We start from the raw sequence: 20,088 nt of genomic DNA on the forward strand, positions 1-20,088 counted from the left end.
ACATTCCCATTAGTGTGCAGAAGTATTTAAAAAAGTAATATATAGTATTAAAAAAATGAAAAAAAAAATCTGATATAGAGCCTAAAACTAAAGAGGACTCTTCTTGTGGAACTGGAGTTAATTGCACAGTTAGACACTGAGCACTAGATGGTGGCATTGGACTAGGTTCCCGGGCTTTTTCTGTTATAGCAGAACTGTTGTGTACGTGCTTCCATGGATGTTACAGTCAGCCCCCAAAATAATTCTAATATCGAGAATTTCACGCCTGTGGTTTGGAAATGTCGCTGATGTAATGTACGACAAAACTGAAGCTCCCTCTCGCCGGGGTCGGTGTGCACGTTCTTGTCTTTCACAAGGCGACAGCTGCTGCACCGACAGGCTGGAAGGCAGGAACAGACTCCGTCCACTTAACAGGTTTTTCTATTAAAGCACGTGGTTAATACACTGTAAATAAACTCTTAAATATAATAAAGTTTGAAAACAAATATTATCAAACTTGTAAGACAATTTCAAATGTTTTAAATTAAATTAAGAAAGGGGGTTTGGGGGCTAATCTCGAAACCTCCGATGAGTTTTCAAACCTGGCTGGCGAGTTGGTGGAATACGAGACGTACTTGGTTACATCCTTCACAATAAACCGATGTAAAACTAAATGCCAGAATTTGCATTGAACATACGTTACATAACAATACAATTGATGGAATTAAATTTTAACATTATAGCATATTAGTCAATTCGACGCGATATAAACAGCTGTGTTAGTAAAAAAGATTATGTGAATTTTCATTTCACACAGTTAAGCAGGTAGGATATAGCAAACAAAAATATAATCATTATTAATCAAATCATAGTCACTCCAATGACATCACCCTCATATTCCAGAAAGGTCTCACTGAAAAAAGGGTCACTGAAAAAATATTGCACGTCTGTATTTATGGAACAGTCTGAAGCGTCGAGCCGTCTGGTTTACTTGAGCCATGTCGGTAGGACTGTTGGTGCGGGAGGACGTGCGCGTCTGCACGGGACAATACGGCAGGGTTTGGCGTGCGGGGCCCTCCTGAACCAGGGAAAACACTGCACATGTGCTGGGGATCACGAACTCAAACCGACGTTTGACGATCCCTCACAAAAAAAAACAAGAAGAAGCAGAAGCGGACAGTGGTTTTTAACTCAGACCATCGTTGTGTGGAAACCAGGACGGTGGCTGTGTGTACACTGCTGGACACCGAAGGGGGTTTTTATATCAGACAGGAGTGGATGACGGTCCAGGCTCACTGCGAATTAAACGCGTTTGTTTACACATTTATGAATTCGATTTCAACATCTCGAGGTGAGCTACAAATAGCTTACAATTATGATTTTAGAGAAGTTATCAAGAGCAAACATCGTTCTTCGCAGGAGGGTAAGTATCTAGCCTACCAAAACAACTTAACCTAATCTTAGCTAGCATATCCAAGTTAGCTAGCCAGCCAACGTCTTTTGGGAGGGGGAGTGGGTGGATGTTTTAAATATGTATGCTAGCTAACGCTACTGCTAAGTTACATGTGCAACGTTAACTTGTTGACTAACGTCTGCAGTTGCAAATATTGTTAATCCACTTGTTAGTGAGCTTGTTCGGCTATTGATAACCGCCCCATATAAAGTTATATGACTAGCTAGCTTAAATGACACTACCATGGCTGCTGAATCAACTTTAAACGTCCTATATTTCACGAGTTTGTTTTTTAATAAAACTGATGCGCTGGACGAAACCGGGTCGTGATTCTATGCGTAAGATTACTGCGGTCGATTTACTTTTGAAGGTGACCATAAAAAATCACTTTCTTTCCCGGGTAAGGCCTTTGTAAGACAGGCGCACTCCCCCGCCGTGCCACCTCAGCCCGTGCCGCCGCTCGCACAGACTCTACAGCGCTACCTGCGGGCCCTGGAGCCGCTACTGCCGCCCGATGAGCTGGAACACACCCACAAGATGGTCCAGCGCTTCAGCAGCTCCGGCGGGCTGGGAGAACGACTGCAGAACGGCCTGGAGAAGCGGGCCAGAAGCACCCACAACTGGGTAAACATTTAAACCCACGTGTTTAAATGTTGGTTGGTGTTCGTGTTGGTGCTTATTTGTTTAAATCCAGATCAGATACACGTACTCGTAAACTAGAAAGCAAGCTTTTTTGGCACGTTTTAAAACATTCTTAAGGCGTATTCTTAAAATATGTTTTTTAATAGTCTTCCAGTGGGCTAGTGACCCATTTGGGACCGCCGGTGATGTGTAGATTTGCCACATGTCATAATGATGGGCTTTTTGAAATTATGTACTTACTCCATTCTCCCCAATTGTGCAGTAGACAGGGCGCTCCTGCTAATGTGAAAATGTGTAGGAAATCAGTGTAACTTACTATTAAGTATCTCTGTATGAATGTATATTTTTGTTTAATTACTGGGGTGTTTTATGAGGTTAAAATGGCTTCCATTATGAATTTCCCTAAGTTTGGACGTTGGCCTTCTACTGGATTGTGTACTATGACATTAACACCCCCTTCAACCTTCTTGACCCCTGTGGTAGATCACTGACTGGTGGATACAGTGGGCTTACCTTGAGAGCCGGCAGCCTCTCGCGGTTCACTCCAGCCCAGCCATCTCCCTGCCCAGACGGGACTTCTCCGACTGGAGGGGCCAGCTAGTGTGGGTGACAACCTCAGTCCACACAGACGCACGCACATACATTTCTAGACCCTTACACAATCTCCATACATAGTGGTATGGAAATCTTGCGACATGGAATGGCTGATGTGTAATACTGATGCATAATGGGGTCGCTTGGTTAAGATATTATAGTCTGTGTATTACTCCGTCTCTCGAGCTCGCTGTCAGAATTGTCCATCTCGAATGTGCAGCATAAGCCACAGGTCAAGGTCTGCTTCCTTAACAATGCTCTACTGACTGTTCCTGTGGGTCCATTATATCAGACAATACCTTTACTGACACAGTAGTGGGCACATGGTGAACTCGTTAAGCGTCACTGGTGCACTAAGTGAGAAAGGGTTCCTTTACATTCACGGACTGAGGTCAGGATGTTGAGACTAGTCACTGATTGCCTGATTAAGCATGTGCTTTGTTTTGATTGTGCTGGTGTTGCACAGTTTGAATAGGTAAAAACAAATGTTGTTCAAGTTGGCCTATTGTGACTGTTGGCTAATTTGACTGTGATTGTTTACAGTTTGTTGTATCGGTACCACTATTCATCGAAACACTCATACAGCTCAAAACAGGAACATCTGTGATTCGCAGCACCTAATATTTATATTTATAGTGTGTCTATTTTTGAATACTGGATCCATCTGTGATATCACTATATCACTGGCTTGCAAAGGCCAGTATTGTGCTAATGAATGAATGCAGGCTATATTGTGCAGGCCTGGTTTATTACATGAAATATGTAGTGTACTGTTGAATGAAGGCAGAGTTCTCCCTGCACACACTTGTGTCCTGCCTGTCTCCATGTATGTAGTTGAAGCATGTAGTTGTAACTGAGCTTGAAGCGTGCGGTTGGGGATGCGACTGTAAGACGTGATTGTGTCTCCTTCCTTCAGGTTTGCAGCCAAGCTCATTTCTGCTGTGCTGGACTTCAAGGCCAGAGTCGACAGGTTTGTCCCCATTCGTCCTCCACTTTGTCCCGCCACTTTATTTTTAACAGTGTGAACGCAGTGGCTGGTTTGTTCTGTCTGAACTCTGAGAGAGATAAACGGCTACGTTTCCCCGCTAACCTTTTCGTTACAGCCATCTGCTTGTTTGTGTGTGCCAGCACCAAATACTGGGCTCCATGCTGCTTCTAAATATACCAGCGTGTTCCTGTCGGCTAGCGGTGCCTGCTGCCTCTCATTCCTTCTGTCACGCAGCCTGTCCCATACTGCCCACCTCGTTTCCCCTCTTAGCTCGCTCTTATTCTCCCACCTTCTCACCCCTTGACCCCAGTGGCCGTTTGCCGGTGGAGTACATGCGTGGAAGACCCTTGTGCATGGAGCTCTTCCCCCAGCTCTTCTCGTCCTGCCGCGTCCCAGGTCCGAACCACGACCACGTGGTGCACTACGGCCGGCCCCGCCGAGGCCCCACCCACATCACTGTGGTGCGCAACTACCAGGTGAGTCCTGCCGTCCTGCGTGCCAGGGACAGCCATGCTGTATTTAGTGTGGCTGGACTCAAACTCAGAGTCTTCCATTATCTTTCCTTGATGGTTCAGTACAACTGGCAGTTAGGTTTGAACATGGCTGTGACAAAAGGCTGCTGACTGAAACCAGCCTGGCAGGTTTATAGCTTGTTTGTAGTAGTGATGCTTTTCACCCATATCTGATGAAACAGCCCAATGTCAGCAGATGGCTGTTGATGGGTACAAAAATACCTTCAATACAGTCACTCCTGCTCAGAGGTATGTTTTTGGGGGCCACTCCCTCTCAGAGGTGTTGTTCTGGGGGCCACTCCCTCTCAGAGGTGTTGTTCTGGGGGCCACTCCCTCTCAGAGGTGTTGTTCTGGGGGAGCCACTCCCTCTCAGAGGTCTGGCTATGTATCCCAGTCTGATGGGGGGGTAGATACCATTGCGGTGCATGCTGGAATAACCTGGAAGCACACTGTGTTTCTTTGTTGTGGAAGGGTTAGGGTTATGTTACAGAATGTGGTAGCAAAAGAGGATAGATGTAAGTACACTAATTTGGCCTGTGTGTGTGCGCAGTTTTTCCAGCTAGATGTTTACAATAGTGACGGCACTCCGCTCACGCAGAGTCAGATTCATGCTCAGCTCTGCCGAATTCGCTCCCAGTCATGGAAGACAGATAAGGAGCCCATTGGAATCCTGACCAGTGAGCACCGCCACACCTGGGGCCAGGCGTACAACCGGCTGCTGCAAGGTGCCCCGTGATGCACAATACAGCCCCTCTGTATTCAGCATTAATATACACACCACCACAACGGTGCACTAAACCCTTAAACATCTCAAACCCTCAACACTGAAACCAAACATGCATGCACAACACAAGTGTGCTCCATACACCACTATAGCAACATGCTATTAAATACTACCAGCCCCACCCCTTCACTGCTGCCCCTCAATAACGGCATCCCACAAAGCCGCTCCGCTTTCTCTCTCTCTGTCTCTGTCTGTCTCTCTCTGTCTCTCTCTGTGTCTGTGTCTGTCTGTTGTCCTGACCATCATCTGGCTTGTTTGATAAGGTCTTCTTCTCCTGTCCTCTGCTCTCTGTAGATAGGGTTAATAAGGACTCGGTGAGGCTGATTGAGAAAGGGCTCTTCACTCTGTGCCTCGACTCTCCCGTCATGAAGATCTCGGACGAGAAGTACGCATCACTCTCCTCCCTCTCTGCTTTGTTTGTATTTTTTGCTCTGTGGGTGAAAGGGAACAAATATTACTGAAACGGTGATCTTAAGTTTGTAATAAACACTCTTGAGTGTACTCGATTCATTTTCTTTGGAAAATGATTGGCAGGTACGCGAGCCGAATGGCAGCTCAGATCCTGCATGGAGGAGGGACTTATTCAAACAGTGGGAACCGCTGGTTTGATAAAACCTTACAGGTGTGTGGAGCTGCAGTACTTGGTTAAATTTTGTTAATTGTCTCATCTCCCCCCCCAATCCCCTATTAATTAAATCTACCTCCACCTCTCTAGTTTGTAATAGGTGAAGATGGCTCATGGGGACTCTTGTATGAACAGGCCACAGCAGAAGGGCCTCCAGTAGCAACACTGCTACACCACATTCTGCAATACTGGTACACACACACACACACACACACAGCTACACCACATTCTTCAGTACTGGTACACACACAGCTACACAACATTGTGCAGTACTAGTACACACACTACTACACCACATGCTGCCATACTGACAAACATGCATATAGCATAGCATAGTGACATTTTGTTTATTTTTAAATGTTATAATCAGAGCTAGTTTTCTCAGTAAGTGCCTGAACTGAGGCTAATCCTGAACTATAAACCATGCAGTTTAAAGATTGCAAACAGATGAGTGCTTTTGGTATAGATGATTGACCTCAGAGTGCTCTTTCTCCTGCTGTTCTCCCTCTGCCCCCCCCCCCCTTCGCTGTTCTTCTCCCCGTTCTCCAGTAAAAAGCCAGAGATGGTGCGAGCACCTCTCATCCCTCTGCCCATGCCAAGGAAGCTCTACTTCTACATTGACCCCGCCATCAAATGGGACATTGAGATGGCCAAGCAGAATCTTGACATGTGAGTTTGCATTGTGGCTTCACATGTCCCAACCTCCCCCACCTGGTTAATGACCAAAAGACTCTGCTTAATGGTCTGGTCCATGTTTGCACATGGGGGGAGGGGATGTAAAAATGCACTGACTCTTCTAGTAGTTTGACAACCTTTAGTTACTGTTAGGCTGGCAATGAAACACCTGACCAATCAACTTTGTGCGTTTAGCCTCATCAACGACCTGGATGTCACCTGCTTCAACTTCCAGCGCTTTGGCAAGGAGTTTCCCAAGAAGCTCAACATCAGCCCCAACTCCTTCATACAGCTGGCCATCCAGCTGGCCTACTACAGGTCAGCCGGCTCCCATCTTTTGATGTTTTTGTCTTGTTCCTAATAATTACATTAGTATTATTATATTATTTCTGCCATTAAAACCACCCCTCCCTCTACTTCCTGTTTTGGTACTAAAGGTGAGGGTGGTCTGGGCCAGATCTGTGGAAGTTTGTGTTTCCTGTTGGATGTGTGTGTAGCTGGTGTGTTTTGGTTTGTGTCACCAGAGTACACAATGAGGTGTGTGCCACATGTGACATCGCCTCGCTCCGAATGTTTCGTGGAGGACGCACCGACTACATCCGTTCTCCAACCAATCAGATGCTTAGCTTCAGCCAAGCATTCGATGACCCTGCTGTCTCCGTGAGTGATATGAGACATATCCAGTTAGAAAAATGGAAATGCAAATTGGCACCCTGTCACAGTGTGTGTGTGTGTGTGTATGTGTATACACGTGTTTCAGAGAGAGGCCAAGGTGGAACTGCTCCGAGAGGCAGCGGAGACGTACAGTCAGCTCACAGACCAGGTGCTCACCACTCCATTGTAAACAGTACCTCACACCATTTTTGGCAGATTCTCTGGGTCCAGAAATGTGTGATTGCTTGACAAATTTAAGTTAAGAGACTATCTATAGGGCATATGGGCTGATGATGATGTGTGTGAATGTGGTCATTACTGATACTACTTTTCTGGGTGGGTCTTTTTGATCAGGCACTTCAGGGCCAGGGTATAGATCTCCACCTCCTGGGTCTAAAGCTGCAGGCCATCGAGGAGGGACTGAGCATTCCCAGGATGTTCATGGACACAGCCTATGGACTGGCCACACACTTTAAGCTGCGGACGGGACAGGTACCAGTTTGCACTAACAGAATAAAGAAGTGCAACTTGCAGAAAACAAAGTGTGTAGAGACACAATATTACACTACAACCACACTCTGGCACAAACCAGGTAGGTTGGTTTAGCATTTCTGTAATCACATGAGCTGCAGGGCTGGACTGACCTTCAAAATAACTTATAGAATGACTCGGCAGAGTGCAATAGAATTACAGACTAAGACACTTTCATATTCATCAATGTATCATAAACATATGATGCGTGAAGATCAAACCCTTTATGCTAAACATTGTAAAATTCATGATCTTAGCAAAGGTCGGGTGTACTTTTGGAGTGTTCATCTCTGAAACAGAAACCAAAGCAGAAAGGAGCGGAGCCGAGTCCTGTGTCAGCGTTCCTGCGTGGGACGCTGCTGCAGTCACACATGCCAGTCAACAGACGATAACGATCTAAAAGTCTGAAAGCGAATGAGCCATTTGATCCAGCGCAATGCTGAGTCTGAACCCACTCCAGCACTGCGGAGATGCTTACAAACACAGATGCGTCAGAGGCTCTGTTGACCCAGTGCCGCATGTTGAAGAGTGTACCCCGGTTCTGTTTTGCTTTAGCATCAGTGACAATTGTGGGAGGCGGATCCCCAGCTTTGCCCAACTGGTAGAACCAGCATGTGTAGTGAAGTGCTGGCTATGCCAAGCTTCCGGGGTCTCTGGAGTTTACTGTAAACCTAAAATGGTATTACTACAAGATGGTGGAGTAACACATTGAACATTCTCGCTAGCAGTTATGGGAATCTTGAAAGCATCACTTTGGCGTTGGGGGTTTGAGCTTCAACCTTTTCCACTGTCTTTGTGGATGGCGTGTTCTGATCCTTTGTCCGTTTTCACACCCAGGTTCCCACTAATACGGACAGCGTCATGTGCTTTGGGCCTCTGGTTCCAGACGGGTACGCCGTGTGCTACAACCCACAGTCGGACCATGTTCATTTCTCTGTCACCGCCTTCAACTGCTGCGAGGAGACCAATGCAGAGCACCTGGCTCTTACGCTGGAGAGTGCCCTCTGTGACATCCAGGAGTTACTGCAGCCTGCTCCATAGAGCGGTGGTAAAATCTTAGAATAGGAGCAAGGACTGAACCTTTTTACACCTGAACCTTTTATCCTCCGTTCTGTCTGGTCTTCAGGAGGACTTCTCAAGAGTCCAGGCAGGAGGAGTATAAAAACACAGCATTATCCAGCGTTGTTTAAGGCACATTAACTTTAAACAACCCAAAGGCTCAAACATTAAACGTTTTGCCATTGAAACTTGAAGTGTATTTGTATTAGTAATTGTAATAGATGCAAATGCTGGGCTTCTGTGGGTTAGGGAGGCCGTTCTTTTCAGGAGTGGTCGGAGTTGCTTCCTCGTGTACTGTTCGAGCAACAGTAATGACTGTTAATTTGCAAGACACTTTTAAATCTATCTTTATATCTGCAGTCAGGCCTAATTGAATTGTTTGTGCTTTTGAAATGTACCAGTTTTGCTGACTTCTCAGTGGAGAAGCTGCACCATATCTGACTTTTCCATGACATTTGTTCATGGTCATTTATTTACCCTGCCAGTGCTACTGGTCAGACTTCCCTTGATGACACTTGTTTTATAAAACGAGGGAGTGAAATGGAGGTAGAGGTTGCTGTATTAGTGAAATTCCCATAAAGGTAAAATGGATCCCATAACGTAGGTCAAATGGATCCTGCCCATTAGACAGGATGTAGGATTTGTGTCTTCTGTTAGCAGATGACTTGTTTGGGTGAAACAGCTGTGCCTCACTGTAGGTTTGTCATCTACACATGAGCACTAGAGGGCGCTGAAGAGACCGAGCCCAGCTTAAAGCTGAGTTGAGTGACCGCTTCGCATCACAAAGACTGAACAGTGTAGTTGTACTGTCGCGCTTGAGAAATGCTGGACATGCAACCATCCATGGCTTGCTTCATTCATACGACGGTGAGGAAGACGTGTAATTCATCCCACCCTATTAGCTGCTATGATGGCAGACGTCCTGACCGGAGTGCGTCCGTGGAGTGTCCCACATGGAACGCTATTGCAGTTGCAGTGCATTTTGGGAGCTCTGCCTACATCTACAAATATCTACATAAAAATGTGTCCTTGGAATTGTACTTTTTGAGTTTGAAAAGCAGCAGCTTGCCTGTGTTCACTGTGTACATTTGTGTGCTAACCTACATTTAATTGTTCACCTGTTTTCTAATCACTTATGGAAAGGCTTAATAAATAGTATGTCGACCTGAGCTTCTGTTCACATCCTTGTGTAGAATCACCTGGTTTGACACTGGCCAAATCCAGAGACTGTTCAAACTAGATAAAAAATACTACCCCCTCATGACTTTACTCTATACCCAACATGAGCATGCTGCATTACTGTTGTCCATTGGCCTATGGTCAGATTAGTAGGGATATCCTGGATGTGTTTTGGTTGTGTCTGTGAATTGACTAAAATGTAGGCCATTGATTCAGATAAGGTACTGAATCAGTTCCTTAGATACCGAGGTCAGTATCTGTTTTCTACAGGTCACACTTCCTTTTTTTATTTGCACAACACGCCCCAAAATTTCCTAAGCAGCCATGAAAGATTTAATCATCTTATTTTAGTTGCAGATGCATATGTTAAATGTGTCATGTTCAAAGGGCAAAACTGGACTTTTTAATGCTGGGTTATTCTGGTTGCCATATATGTCTGCTTGCGATTCTAATCAGTTAAATTAAATGATTTTAAATTATCTGCTTTGTTGTCTTTCTCCCCCCTTTGTACTTTGTTTACGAACTGAGTGAATCAAATATTGCTCAGGAGGCCAAATACTGTTACATTTATAGGCCACATTAGCTATGACTTAGTTTTGGGTTAGACTGTATGATAAACGCAGTTTACTGGGTATGTTTAATTTAAGACCACGGGATCTATAATTCATTACAGCATATATAATCAACTGTGTCTGGTAGCTATTTGATAAACAAGAAAGGTTTGTGGCGTTGGTTGTACACCGGAAATGACGTATATTGTGCCTGCATATTCGATCTGGAGATTGAGACCGGAACAAACAAAGCTGTAGATATAAAATGTGCATGGAAAGAAAGTGAATTACGTTTGTTAGTGTTGAGTAAAAGGTCTTCAGAATATGACATAACGGGAAAACATGTTAGTGAGATGAAGGTCTCTCTACGACATTAAAGAAACAGAAAGAAGACCGCGGAAGATCATTACCCATAGCTCCCCTAGACGTTTGACAAGCAGGCATAGGAAACAACACTTCAGAATTTGGAACCTGTCTCAGTTACATTTAATGATTCGTTTGATATTTGGTTTTAAGTCCGTTTGTTTATGTTTTTTTCTATTACGTGATTTGGAAATATGAGAAGGCGCTGTTGCGCAAGTAGCCCTTTCCAAAGAACCTGCGGGCAGACCAGACTCTTGTGGACGTTGCTTGGTTCTTGTCTCCTCTCCGCAGTGTTTGCATATAAACCAGTGATTGTTGTCCACGGGCTCTTCGATAGTTCTGCTGATTTCGCAGACTTAAACCGCTTCATCAACCAGGTACCTAGAGAATTGTTCTTTTTTTACTTTGTGACTGCGATCAGCAGTAATTGTTTTTTGTTTGATCAACGATGCATTTAGCATATTGTAGCCATGTCTGTTTTAATATCTTGCTATTCTCATAGTTTGCACTGCGCTGTCGAGAGTTGTTCTGAAGAAGGCAAACCTCGATAAGGAAATGTGTTTGCTCGAATCGTGGCGCAACCCGGAACATTTGCACACGATTGTAGGATGTTTCAACTAATTCAGATTAGATGGGGCTTATCACAAAAACTACATTTCGAGCGGCTATTTCAGAATGTAGTGGACGATAAAAGCGCTGAAGAAGAACTGAACTACTGCATGTTGTTCAGTGCCCTTGACACGTTATTTGGTCTCTCTCGGCCGCAAGTCCACAATAGACTACTCGGACTAGATCGTTAAAAAGAGCTTTCTGTTAAGTCGGATAAGTTGGTATTGAGTGATGTGGTGTAAATTAGCTCCCGTGTGAATTACTCGGTCACGTGGAATGCAATAGTCCTAATACTATGCTTCAAAATTATAAGATGGAGATGATAAACGTAAGTGGGCTTCCAGAATTGTTTGCATGGTCCCGTGACTATAGAGTAGGTCTAAAATGACCTTTTATCAATACAAAATCGTATGAAATATGTTTATGATTCTACTTCGTCATCCAGATGCTGGTGTGCGTAAGTTACTTATTAGCTCCTTCATTATCTGGTAAACATGAACATCTCACCTCAGAAAAGAGCCCCATTCATAATTTATTGACACTGACCTCTACATCCCCCCCCCCCTCCCCTTTTCAGACTCATCCTGGCACAAATGTGTCAGTCATTGACCTGTTTGATCACTCCGCCAGCCTGGAGCCGTTATGGAAACAGGTGGAGGGCTTCAAGGAGGCTATCTATCCCATCATACAAAATGCAGCCGATGGGGTTAACCTGATCTGCTACTCCCAAGGTCTGTGTTCAAGTGCTCACCACACACACATTAACATTCATTCTGTATGTTCACATTGTTCAAGTATTTTATTATTCCAGAAATTAAATTAAGCAAGATTTTGTTCCACTCTTGTGCTTCCACTGTTTTTGACACTAGTGATCTCAACACACACACTCATTCTCGTTCTCTTTACCTCTCTCCTCGTGTCTTCATGTCTCTTCCTCTCACCCGCTGCAGGAGGGCTGATATGTCGAGGCATCCTGTCTATCCTTCCAGATCACAACGTTCACTCCTTCATCTCTCTCTCCTCACCTCAGGCTGGACAGTATGGTGGTCAGTCTCTTTTCCTGTTGAGCATACTTTAGTGGAGACCTGCTCTAGCACGTCTGATTGTTAAACCCGTAATGTGGCTTAAAACACTGTGCCATGGTGTTGAAGGAAGGCTCTCTGCTCCAACACACCACTGTGGACACTGTGGTTTAGTTTGTAACTTTTGGTGCGAGTTTTCAACTCATTTGTGTGCTTACTATCTTTGCCCAACAGACACCGACTACCTGAAGTACCTCTTTCCCACGTTTGTCAAGTCAAATATTTTCCGTGTCTGCTACACGTATCTGGGCCAGAGAATCTCCATCTGCAACTACTGGAATGGTGAGTGGACAAGAGAGGAGTGGTGCCAGACATGCATATATAGAGCGCTTGCGTTGTGTTGGAGAGAGAGACAGGCATCAGACAGACATGTAGAGGATCGGACGTTTCACTCCTGCACCGTGCAGGTCATAGTGTGACAGCGTTTACTGTTTTGCATTGTTTTACTAGCATAATTCATAATTAAGAGCTAATAATGACCTCCTTCATAAATCAGCTGGGAAACCCCTGTCTTGTGAGCTCGTTCCCACACCTTAAGCTTAGCACACACTCTTCTTCCTCAAACCAGTAAAGTGTGATATGACAAGAGTGTTCCCCAAAGCCTGTCACAAGACACTCATGTGGTGGCGTACATGGTTCTACTCCAAAAGTATCCTTAGCTAGGAGAAATAGCTTGAAGTCTAAAAATACATTTAAACTTCACATACGGCCAGAAACAAGAGTCAGTGAAACCTAGATTCAGAGTTGCAGTGCAATATAATACAATGCTATAAAATACAGGACCATTTGAGTGCAGTTACGAGGCTTTTAAGAGAAGCTGTGTGTCAGGAATGTTCTGGAACTGGATTTTGTAAGTGTCCGTGCCCGTGTTCCTAACTGATGCACGTGTTTGTCTGTTGCTAGACCCACACCACAAAGAAATGTATGTGAACAGCAGTGACTACCTGGCACTGTTGAACAATGAGAGGTCACATCCCAACTCTACCGGTAAACATGCACTAATACATCAGCTGTTCCAAAAGTCTCAGCAGGGGGATGTTGTCTCCTCTTGATGAAGGGTTGGCCTTATAAGCCACAATTACACTTTAGTACTCGGTTTTGTTGTTTATTTTAATATAATCTAGCAGATTGTCACTATTGCAGAAGAATAGTGTAATGGGTAACCATGTGGTCTCTCTTGTGGGGAATTGTGGGCAAGTGCTTTGTTATACCAAAATGTCTTTGTGGAAGACATGCTTGAAATTGTATGTTGCTCTGTATAAGAGCATCTGCCGAATGGGGTAAATGTATTTGCAGTTGAATGAAGTCCTAAGTCACATGGTAGTAGGGCTTTTTACACATACATAAATAAGAATTATTTATACAGACAGGAAGTGAATTTCAGGAAATGAGTAAACATAGCCACCTAGCTGTGATGCTGGTGGAATCTGAGCTTGGGTCAGTAATGTAAATGTAAATGTGCCATATTTTGTCAATTGTGATTTTTACACCGCAATCGAAATTTGTCCTCCGCTTTTAACCCATCTATGCAGTTAGAACACACACACACACACACACACACACTAGTGATTACTAGGGGGCTGTGGATCACACGTGCCCAGAGCGGTGGGCAGCCCTAGCCTGGCACCCAGGGAGCAGTTGGGGTTAGGTGCCTTGCTCAAGGGCACCTCAGTCATGGCCTCAGGTCTGGGAATCAAACCCACGGCCCTCCAGTCACAAGACCAGTTCCCTACCAGCAGGCCATTACTGCCCCATTGCAGTAGCACGGTTGCTATGATAGACTCTTTCTCCACTGCCAAGTGTGTAATTTGATCAGACTTTAGTATAATTGATCAAAGAACTTAGAAGCTCCTGAATGTGGAGGTATGAAGTGATTTTAAGGGCCCCATTGTTTTATGAAATCATTAAGGCATTTAACATGGACAGTTTTTCTATAGTAAAGCTGTTTCGTGCACGTTTTAAAGTGTTGGTCAAGCCAGCTCCTTTACACAGCTCTTGAGATAAAGACTTAACGGTCTAAATGTTTACTACTGGGCGAAATCCTGTGTTTAATACTCAGAAATGTGAAGTTTAATATCCTGTTCACATCCACAGTGTGGAAAGAGAATTTCCTGCGCATTAAAAAGCTTGTCCTGATTGGTGGACCAGATGATGGCGTCATCATGCCATGGCAGTCAAGGTTGGTCAACTCTCACTTAACATTTTGATCAGTAGGTCAGCACACAACTGCAGTTAAAGTCAACATCTTACCAGTAAATAACAAGGCCCATTATGAATGGATTGTGCTGTTTTTTTTTTCTTGCAGTCATTTTGGCTTCTATGATGTCAATGAGACAGTTGTGGAAATGAAGTATCAGGATGTAAGTAATTAATTTTTTAAGTGGTAATTAGTCATTTCCACCAGAGGCTACTAATAGTTACTAATGGCATTTCTAAAGCGCATATAATACACACCAAAACATCCAACTCCACTGGTTATTGTTTACATGTTTTTTGTATTGGTGCGTGTTTGTGTTTATCCTGCAGGCATTCCTGAGAGATTCGTTTGGACTAAAAACTCTGTATGCTCGAGGGGATCTGGAGATGTGTACAGTGCCTGGCGTACCACACATCTACTGGCACTCCAACGAAATGGTTTATAAAACCTGTATAGAGAAGTGGCTCAAATGAAAACAAACACACAGTCGCACGCATGCACACACGTGCACGTGTGCACATTCAGAGAGGACTATTTTATTGGTTAAAACTTTTCTATGATTAATACAGTATGGTGAAGTGATAGTAGTGATTCATACAGCCTGTTAGTGAGGCATATTAATAACAACGCTAAAATGCATTTTTGCTCCTTAGTGAGCATCATACAACTTTTGCATCACCTTTAGATAGCTGACATGTCTTTGTTCTTGTTTTAGGTTTTTAACAGATTTTTACGTGTGTGTGTGTGTGTGTGTGTGTGTGTGTGTGTGTGTGTGTGTGCGCGTGTGTATTCACTCACAAGCACACTATAACTAAGCAATGCAAAGCAAATCAGTGCCTGAAGAACGTTTCTGTCCATACATAACCACGCTACCCAAGAATGGATGTGGTTTTATCACGGATTTTTAAAATCACCCCCTATCCCATTTGGTTTTTTTTAAGGAGCAATACATAGCCTTTTATCATTTAAACCCGAAAAACTCAAAATACAACTAATTGAACTTTGTGGTTGTAGATGTGGATTGGTATCAGCAAGCAAAGTGTGTCCTAGTAGTCTGTGTTTGGATTGGTATTTCTTCTAGTGGTCAAGCAGAACCAGTGAGAATCATTGGTTTGTTCTCAAAGTTATGATGAACCATCCAGCCCCCATCTGCAAACAAATCACAAATATTAAATATTGCTCCTGGACGTCCCCACAGCAAGACCGAATAGTTGATATTGTAGATCTTACAATAGTCAAAATTCTTGTGCTGCAATTTTCTTTTTACCTTTGAGATATTTTACTCTCCAACTGTCTGAGAAAATATTGTGAGACTACAGAGAGAGAGAGACACAGAGAGAGCGAGAGAGAAAGAACTAGGGCGTGACAGAAAGCCATAAAGAAGGAAGGAGATAAAATGATATTTGAAGGAAGTGTTGAAGAGCAAGGAGTGGGTGAGGAGAGGACTCTAGCAACGTATTAAAGCTGACTTCACATGAGGTATGCTAGGCACATTTAATCACAACATACTGAAGCCTCAGGTGTATGATGGATAGTAGTATTATAATTTGCTTTTTAAAGAGGGAAGAGGTTTTTTTTTAAGGGAAGTTTATATTATTCTCATAGTCCTCATGTCACAATGGGGTAAATTCACAGCAAATATGAGAACAGGTGGGGTTTTTTATTTGTTTGTTTTTTTTTTAATACTATTTTTGAAATAAACTTTTCCACAGTTAATGAGAAAGATAGAGAGGAATATTGCACAATACATATTGAACTAGATGTAGCGCATCAGGTTTCTCTGCCACACTTTATGGATGAGAGTCCTAATTATGGGGGATGTATAAACACTGACATTGTGGCAGTACTCCCCAGGGTCATTTAAAGAGATTCAGTGAGGAGGAAGAAGTATCAATGTTTTGTGACCTTTTGCAAAAGTTGCAAATGCTATTTTTCGTAAAATATTTAGCTTGTCTACTTGATGGATGAGACCTGTTACCTTGGAATGTAATGCATTGTTATTACAGTTTACTTTGAGTTTACAAAAAAGTGTTGCTACTCAAAAAACAACAGTGACCCCTATTGGCACTTAAGCGCTATATTTGGTGAACAGCAAAAAAAAAAAAAAAGTTTGACATCTGCTTTAAATATTTCCCTTGACTTTTTGTAGCTCGTTTGGCTCACCTGATTATCATGAAAACATAGCTGTAATTATTGTAACTTTAGGAATATTGCAACTACAACTGCTATGTTGCAGTTTGTTCACAGACAAGGGAGCAGGTTTGCAAGGTAATGCAATATCATTGCAACCTAGTGTGTGTTTTGAAGTTTGTTACATTTTTCTGTGTTTAACCTGACGTGAAAGGGAAAGTTTTGACTCATTATGGAATATGTCTTATTTTAAAGACTCTGTGAGGAATGTGCTATTTTAAATATAGTTTTATTGTTCTGTCTGTTTAACCTGTTTAAGCAGGAGTGATTAATAATATTGATCAGTATAATGGGGAATGTTTCAAGGGATCTGTTTAATCAATGTTTAACCAAGCTACTAATTATTAATTCTACTTCATTGCAGCATTCAGTTAAATCTGACTTGGTTGTTTAGTACTCTGCTATTTTGGGCAGGCACAAAAAATAAAGGACATTTGTCATTTTCTCCACTTTTCAAACCAATGTGCTTTTACAGTTTTTCACAAGAAATTGAATTTTTTCATCAGAAAGTCCGTGGATATATTTTGAATACTAAAACATGGCTTATGGAACATTGTCAATGCAATTTTGGTCAAATAAAACCCCAGTTTCAAAAAGATTGCTTTGTTGATTTTGAGCACCATGTGTTTATTGGGATTAATAAGTGCTCTGTGGTATAAAGGTCTCATGAACATGTTTTAATGTGATCTTGATGTTTGTTTTCCCTTTGGTCATCTGCATTTTAGAAAATGTGTTCAAATGTGCATTTAATCCCCCTGTGCCCAGTCCACGCAATGTCAAGATCATGTTGAATGAGGGAAAGAGACATACTGTCATTATCATTATAAAGTGCCTTTGAGACATTGTAATTTCGATAAGAAAAAGGTAGGATTTCCCCTTTCACTTTATAATCTTGTTATTAAGCTGCCCCTTAGGTGTTCAAAATACATATTGGTCAGGCTTAAACACTTTTTATGAATTAAATACAGAATGTCAAAATATGGGCATATTGCAAAATACGTCCACCCTGTCGGGGATAAATGTAAGCTTCAGCTATATGTTTTTTATTAAATATAATAAAACCAGGGTTCCCACACCTTCGTTAACATCAAATTCAAGGACTGCACCTGGCACCATTTACCTACTGTTACCCCTGAATATGTTGTCAAAAAACCATGTTAATTCAATGCAAATTCAAAAGACCGAAAGCCATTTCAAGCCATGCATCCTGAAATGTTCTGTGCATGACATTAAGCGCTGATTAAACAAAAACTTAATTCACACTCAACATGACTGGCAATTTAGCAGTGGAGAAGGTGACATTCATGTAGAGCGGCTACACATACGTTAACTACATACAGGAAACACTAGCTTTCAGTGCTGAACAAACAAAAATTTCTCTACAGTAGAATGTAAAGACCAAACTTTTGCAAAGTAAAAGTCAGCATAGGCCCTGTAGAATCAATATAATTTTAAATGAACTTGTGCTGGCAAAAAAATGATACGTTGACAAATAATAACAATAATACACATATGCATATACACATACAGTGCATACATAAAACAGAGAGCAAAGCCATATAATGAGATTAGAATAGATTTCTAGAGAAATTTGGTGTGAGATGTTTCTAGCATTTTCCAAGTTTTTTAATCTACTTAATGAAGAGTAATGTGAATTTAATTCATTCATAAAGAGAAAAGAAGGCTTTTAACCACTCCACTTACTGTAGTGAATGTGGTATTTTGCTAAAAGTACGACTACATTTATGGCATCAGAGAAATCCGAACTTAAGTTTTCCGCATAAAGTAAAATGGTATCAAAAGAAAGAATGTTAAGTTTGAGATTAATCGAGTTTCTAGTGTCCATGCTAAAACTTTGTGAATGTTGACATGAAAAAACAAATGCTCCTGGAATTCATTTTCTGACTTACAAAAGGTACATGAATCCACATAATGTTTAAATCTTCTTTCAAGAAACATGGCTACAGGATATATCTTATTTATTACCTTATTTATTATTTTGAAATGAGTCTCTTTTACTTTAGAAGATATAGGCCATTTGACAAGCCATTGTGGTTTTATAATTTGTATTAGGATGTTTCTTGAAAGAATCTCTATTACATCTTTTGTCTCATACCATCAGTGATAATCTTGTTATTACACTTGAAGTCAACTAAGTTAGTCATTCACTTTTAACACGGGCATCGAAACAGTCAACTCTGAATATAAAATGACATTTTTGATTAATTGAATTAATGCTAAAGGAATCACTTTGCAGACTCTTAAAATCTTTATAACAACTATCATATCAGATCATATTTTTCAACTGTGACGGGCAGGGTGAGCGAAATAAAATGGAAGCGATCACGCCAAGTCTCAGGGAAAAAGAATGGTTTAATATAGAAAGTGCACAAACCAAAAACCCGTGACATGATCCGAAATAAGGATATAATGACCAGCAGTCAACTGGTACAAAGACAAGACATATATAGACCAACAAACGACCCTCAGGTGAGACGGATCATGGGCTCCGCCCACCTGAGGGACGCACACTACGCAACGATTACAGGACAGCTGCCGCTGTAGACGGGACAACCAGTAGGGAGTGTCCTCTTCTAGTTAATACATTTCAGATAATGGGAAAAGTCTTTGGGAAATACTAAAATTAGAATAAAATTACAGCTCATCTACAGCGATGGCCATAGGTCTTTGTTGTTTTTAAAATAAAATGACAAAAACAAATATAACTAGCAAAACTTTTTAATGGTTTTGTTTGGTCATCATTTGGACATCAGGAAATCACACACAGGGTTACTTTATATTCAATACATATTTAGTTTTTTTCATTAAACTTAAATTTGACAGAGTGGACATCAGCACGATAGGGTGGAAAATTACATGACAGGGTGGACAAATGCAATTCATTAAGTACAGAAAAACATTAAAAAGGATGAGTTAGGTACAAACTACTCAGTTAATTCATACACCAACATCAGAACACATATGCTTCTCAACATAACATCAAAACAGAACATCAAAAAACATCTAGCGTAGGCCTACTCAACAGAACATTAGGACACGTATCTAGGTCTACTGTAATTGGTCCTCCATGTACTTCCAAACAGATGGCTCAACTGAGAAAGCACGCCTGTTAACAAGTTGTGGTTCCGGCATGAGGCAAAGAATCTGCCAATCCCCATACCAGTTGATGTCATCACGAGGACTTGGCCAACAGAATTTGTTGATTCCTTTGTTGTGCATGCATTTAACTTTCACGCTGTGCTCCTCTACATCAAGAATGATACCAGGGTACCCATCATTGTCGTAGTTGACTACACACCATTCACCAATGTGCTTCTCTTCGATGACTTCTGGCCTCCAACTTTTAATTGGTTCATTCACATGTACTTTTGACTGATCAGATGCCAGCAGGGACACTTTT

At 42.2% G+C, this 20,088-nt stretch overlaps 2 protein-coding genes across 2 annotated transcripts; both read left to right on the forward strand.

Moving 5' to 3' along the window:
• Positions 1 to 960: 960 nt before the first annotated feature.
• Positions 961 to 9,665, forward strand: cratb (carnitine O-acetyltransferase b). Its single transcript, XM_077006040.1, has 15 exons — positions 961 to 1,402; positions 1,838 to 2,056; positions 2,558 to 2,676; positions 3,585 to 3,638; positions 3,967 to 4,132; positions 4,719 to 4,893; positions 5,247 to 5,337; positions 5,487 to 5,574; positions 5,668 to 5,768; positions 6,127 to 6,246; positions 6,448 to 6,570; positions 6,777 to 6,912; positions 7,013 to 7,075; positions 7,261 to 7,398; positions 8,275 to 9,665. Exons 1-15 carry the CDS (start codon positions 1,355 to 1,357, stop codon positions 8,476 to 8,478), a joined length of 1,845 nt encoding a protein of 614 aa, XP_076862155.1. The 5' UTR covers positions 961 to 1,354; the 3' UTR covers positions 8,479 to 9,665.
• Positions 9,666 to 10,431: 766 nt separating this feature from the next.
• Positions 10,432 to 16,650, forward strand: ppt2b (palmitoyl-protein thioesterase 2b). Its single transcript, XM_077006041.1, has 8 exons — positions 10,432 to 10,966; positions 11,776 to 11,929; positions 12,149 to 12,244; positions 12,455 to 12,562; positions 13,184 to 13,267; positions 14,375 to 14,459; positions 14,586 to 14,640; positions 14,807 to 16,650. Exons 1-8 carry the CDS (start codon positions 10,784 to 10,786, stop codon positions 14,948 to 14,950), a joined length of 909 nt encoding a protein of 302 aa, XP_076862156.1. The 5' UTR covers positions 10,432 to 10,783; the 3' UTR covers positions 14,951 to 16,650.
• The last annotated feature ends 3,438 nt before the right edge of the window (positions 16,651 to 20,088 follow it).

This window comes from Brachyhypopomus gauderio, chromosome 5 (genome assembly GCF_052324685.1).
Source record: "Brachyhypopomus gauderio isolate BG-103 chromosome 5, BGAUD_0.2, whole genome shotgun sequence".
In the NCBI taxonomy this organism is placed as follows: Eukaryota; Metazoa; Chordata; class Actinopteri; order Gymnotiformes; family Hypopomidae; genus Brachyhypopomus; species Brachyhypopomus gauderio.

Bases quoted from the DNA above. Each gene is read 5' to 3' on its own strand.
- cratb (XM_077006040.1), top strand. From the start codon at position 1,355: ATGATTTTAGAGAAGTTATCAAGAGCAAACATCGTTCTTCGCAGGAGG. The intron at 6,571-6,776 runs GTCAGCCGGCTC...TTGTGTCACCAG, and splicing joins ATCCAGCTGGCCTACTACAG to AGTACACAATGAGGTGTGTG. The intron at 7,076-7,260 runs GTGCTCACCACT...CTTTTTGATCAG, and splicing joins ACAGTCAGCTCACAGACCAG to GCACTTCAGGGCCAGGGTAT.
- ppt2b (XM_077006041.1), top strand. From the start codon at position 10,784: ATGAGAAGGCGCTGTTGCGCAAGTAGCCCTTTCCAAAGAACCTGCGGG. The intron at 10,967-11,775 runs GTACCTAGAGAA...TCCCCTTTTCAG, and splicing joins TAAACCGCTTCATCAACCAG to ACTCATCCTGGCACAAATGT. The intron at 11,930-12,148 runs GTCTGTGTTCAA...CACCCGCTGCAG, and splicing joins CCTGATCTGCTACTCCCAAG to GAGGGCTGATATGTCGAGGC.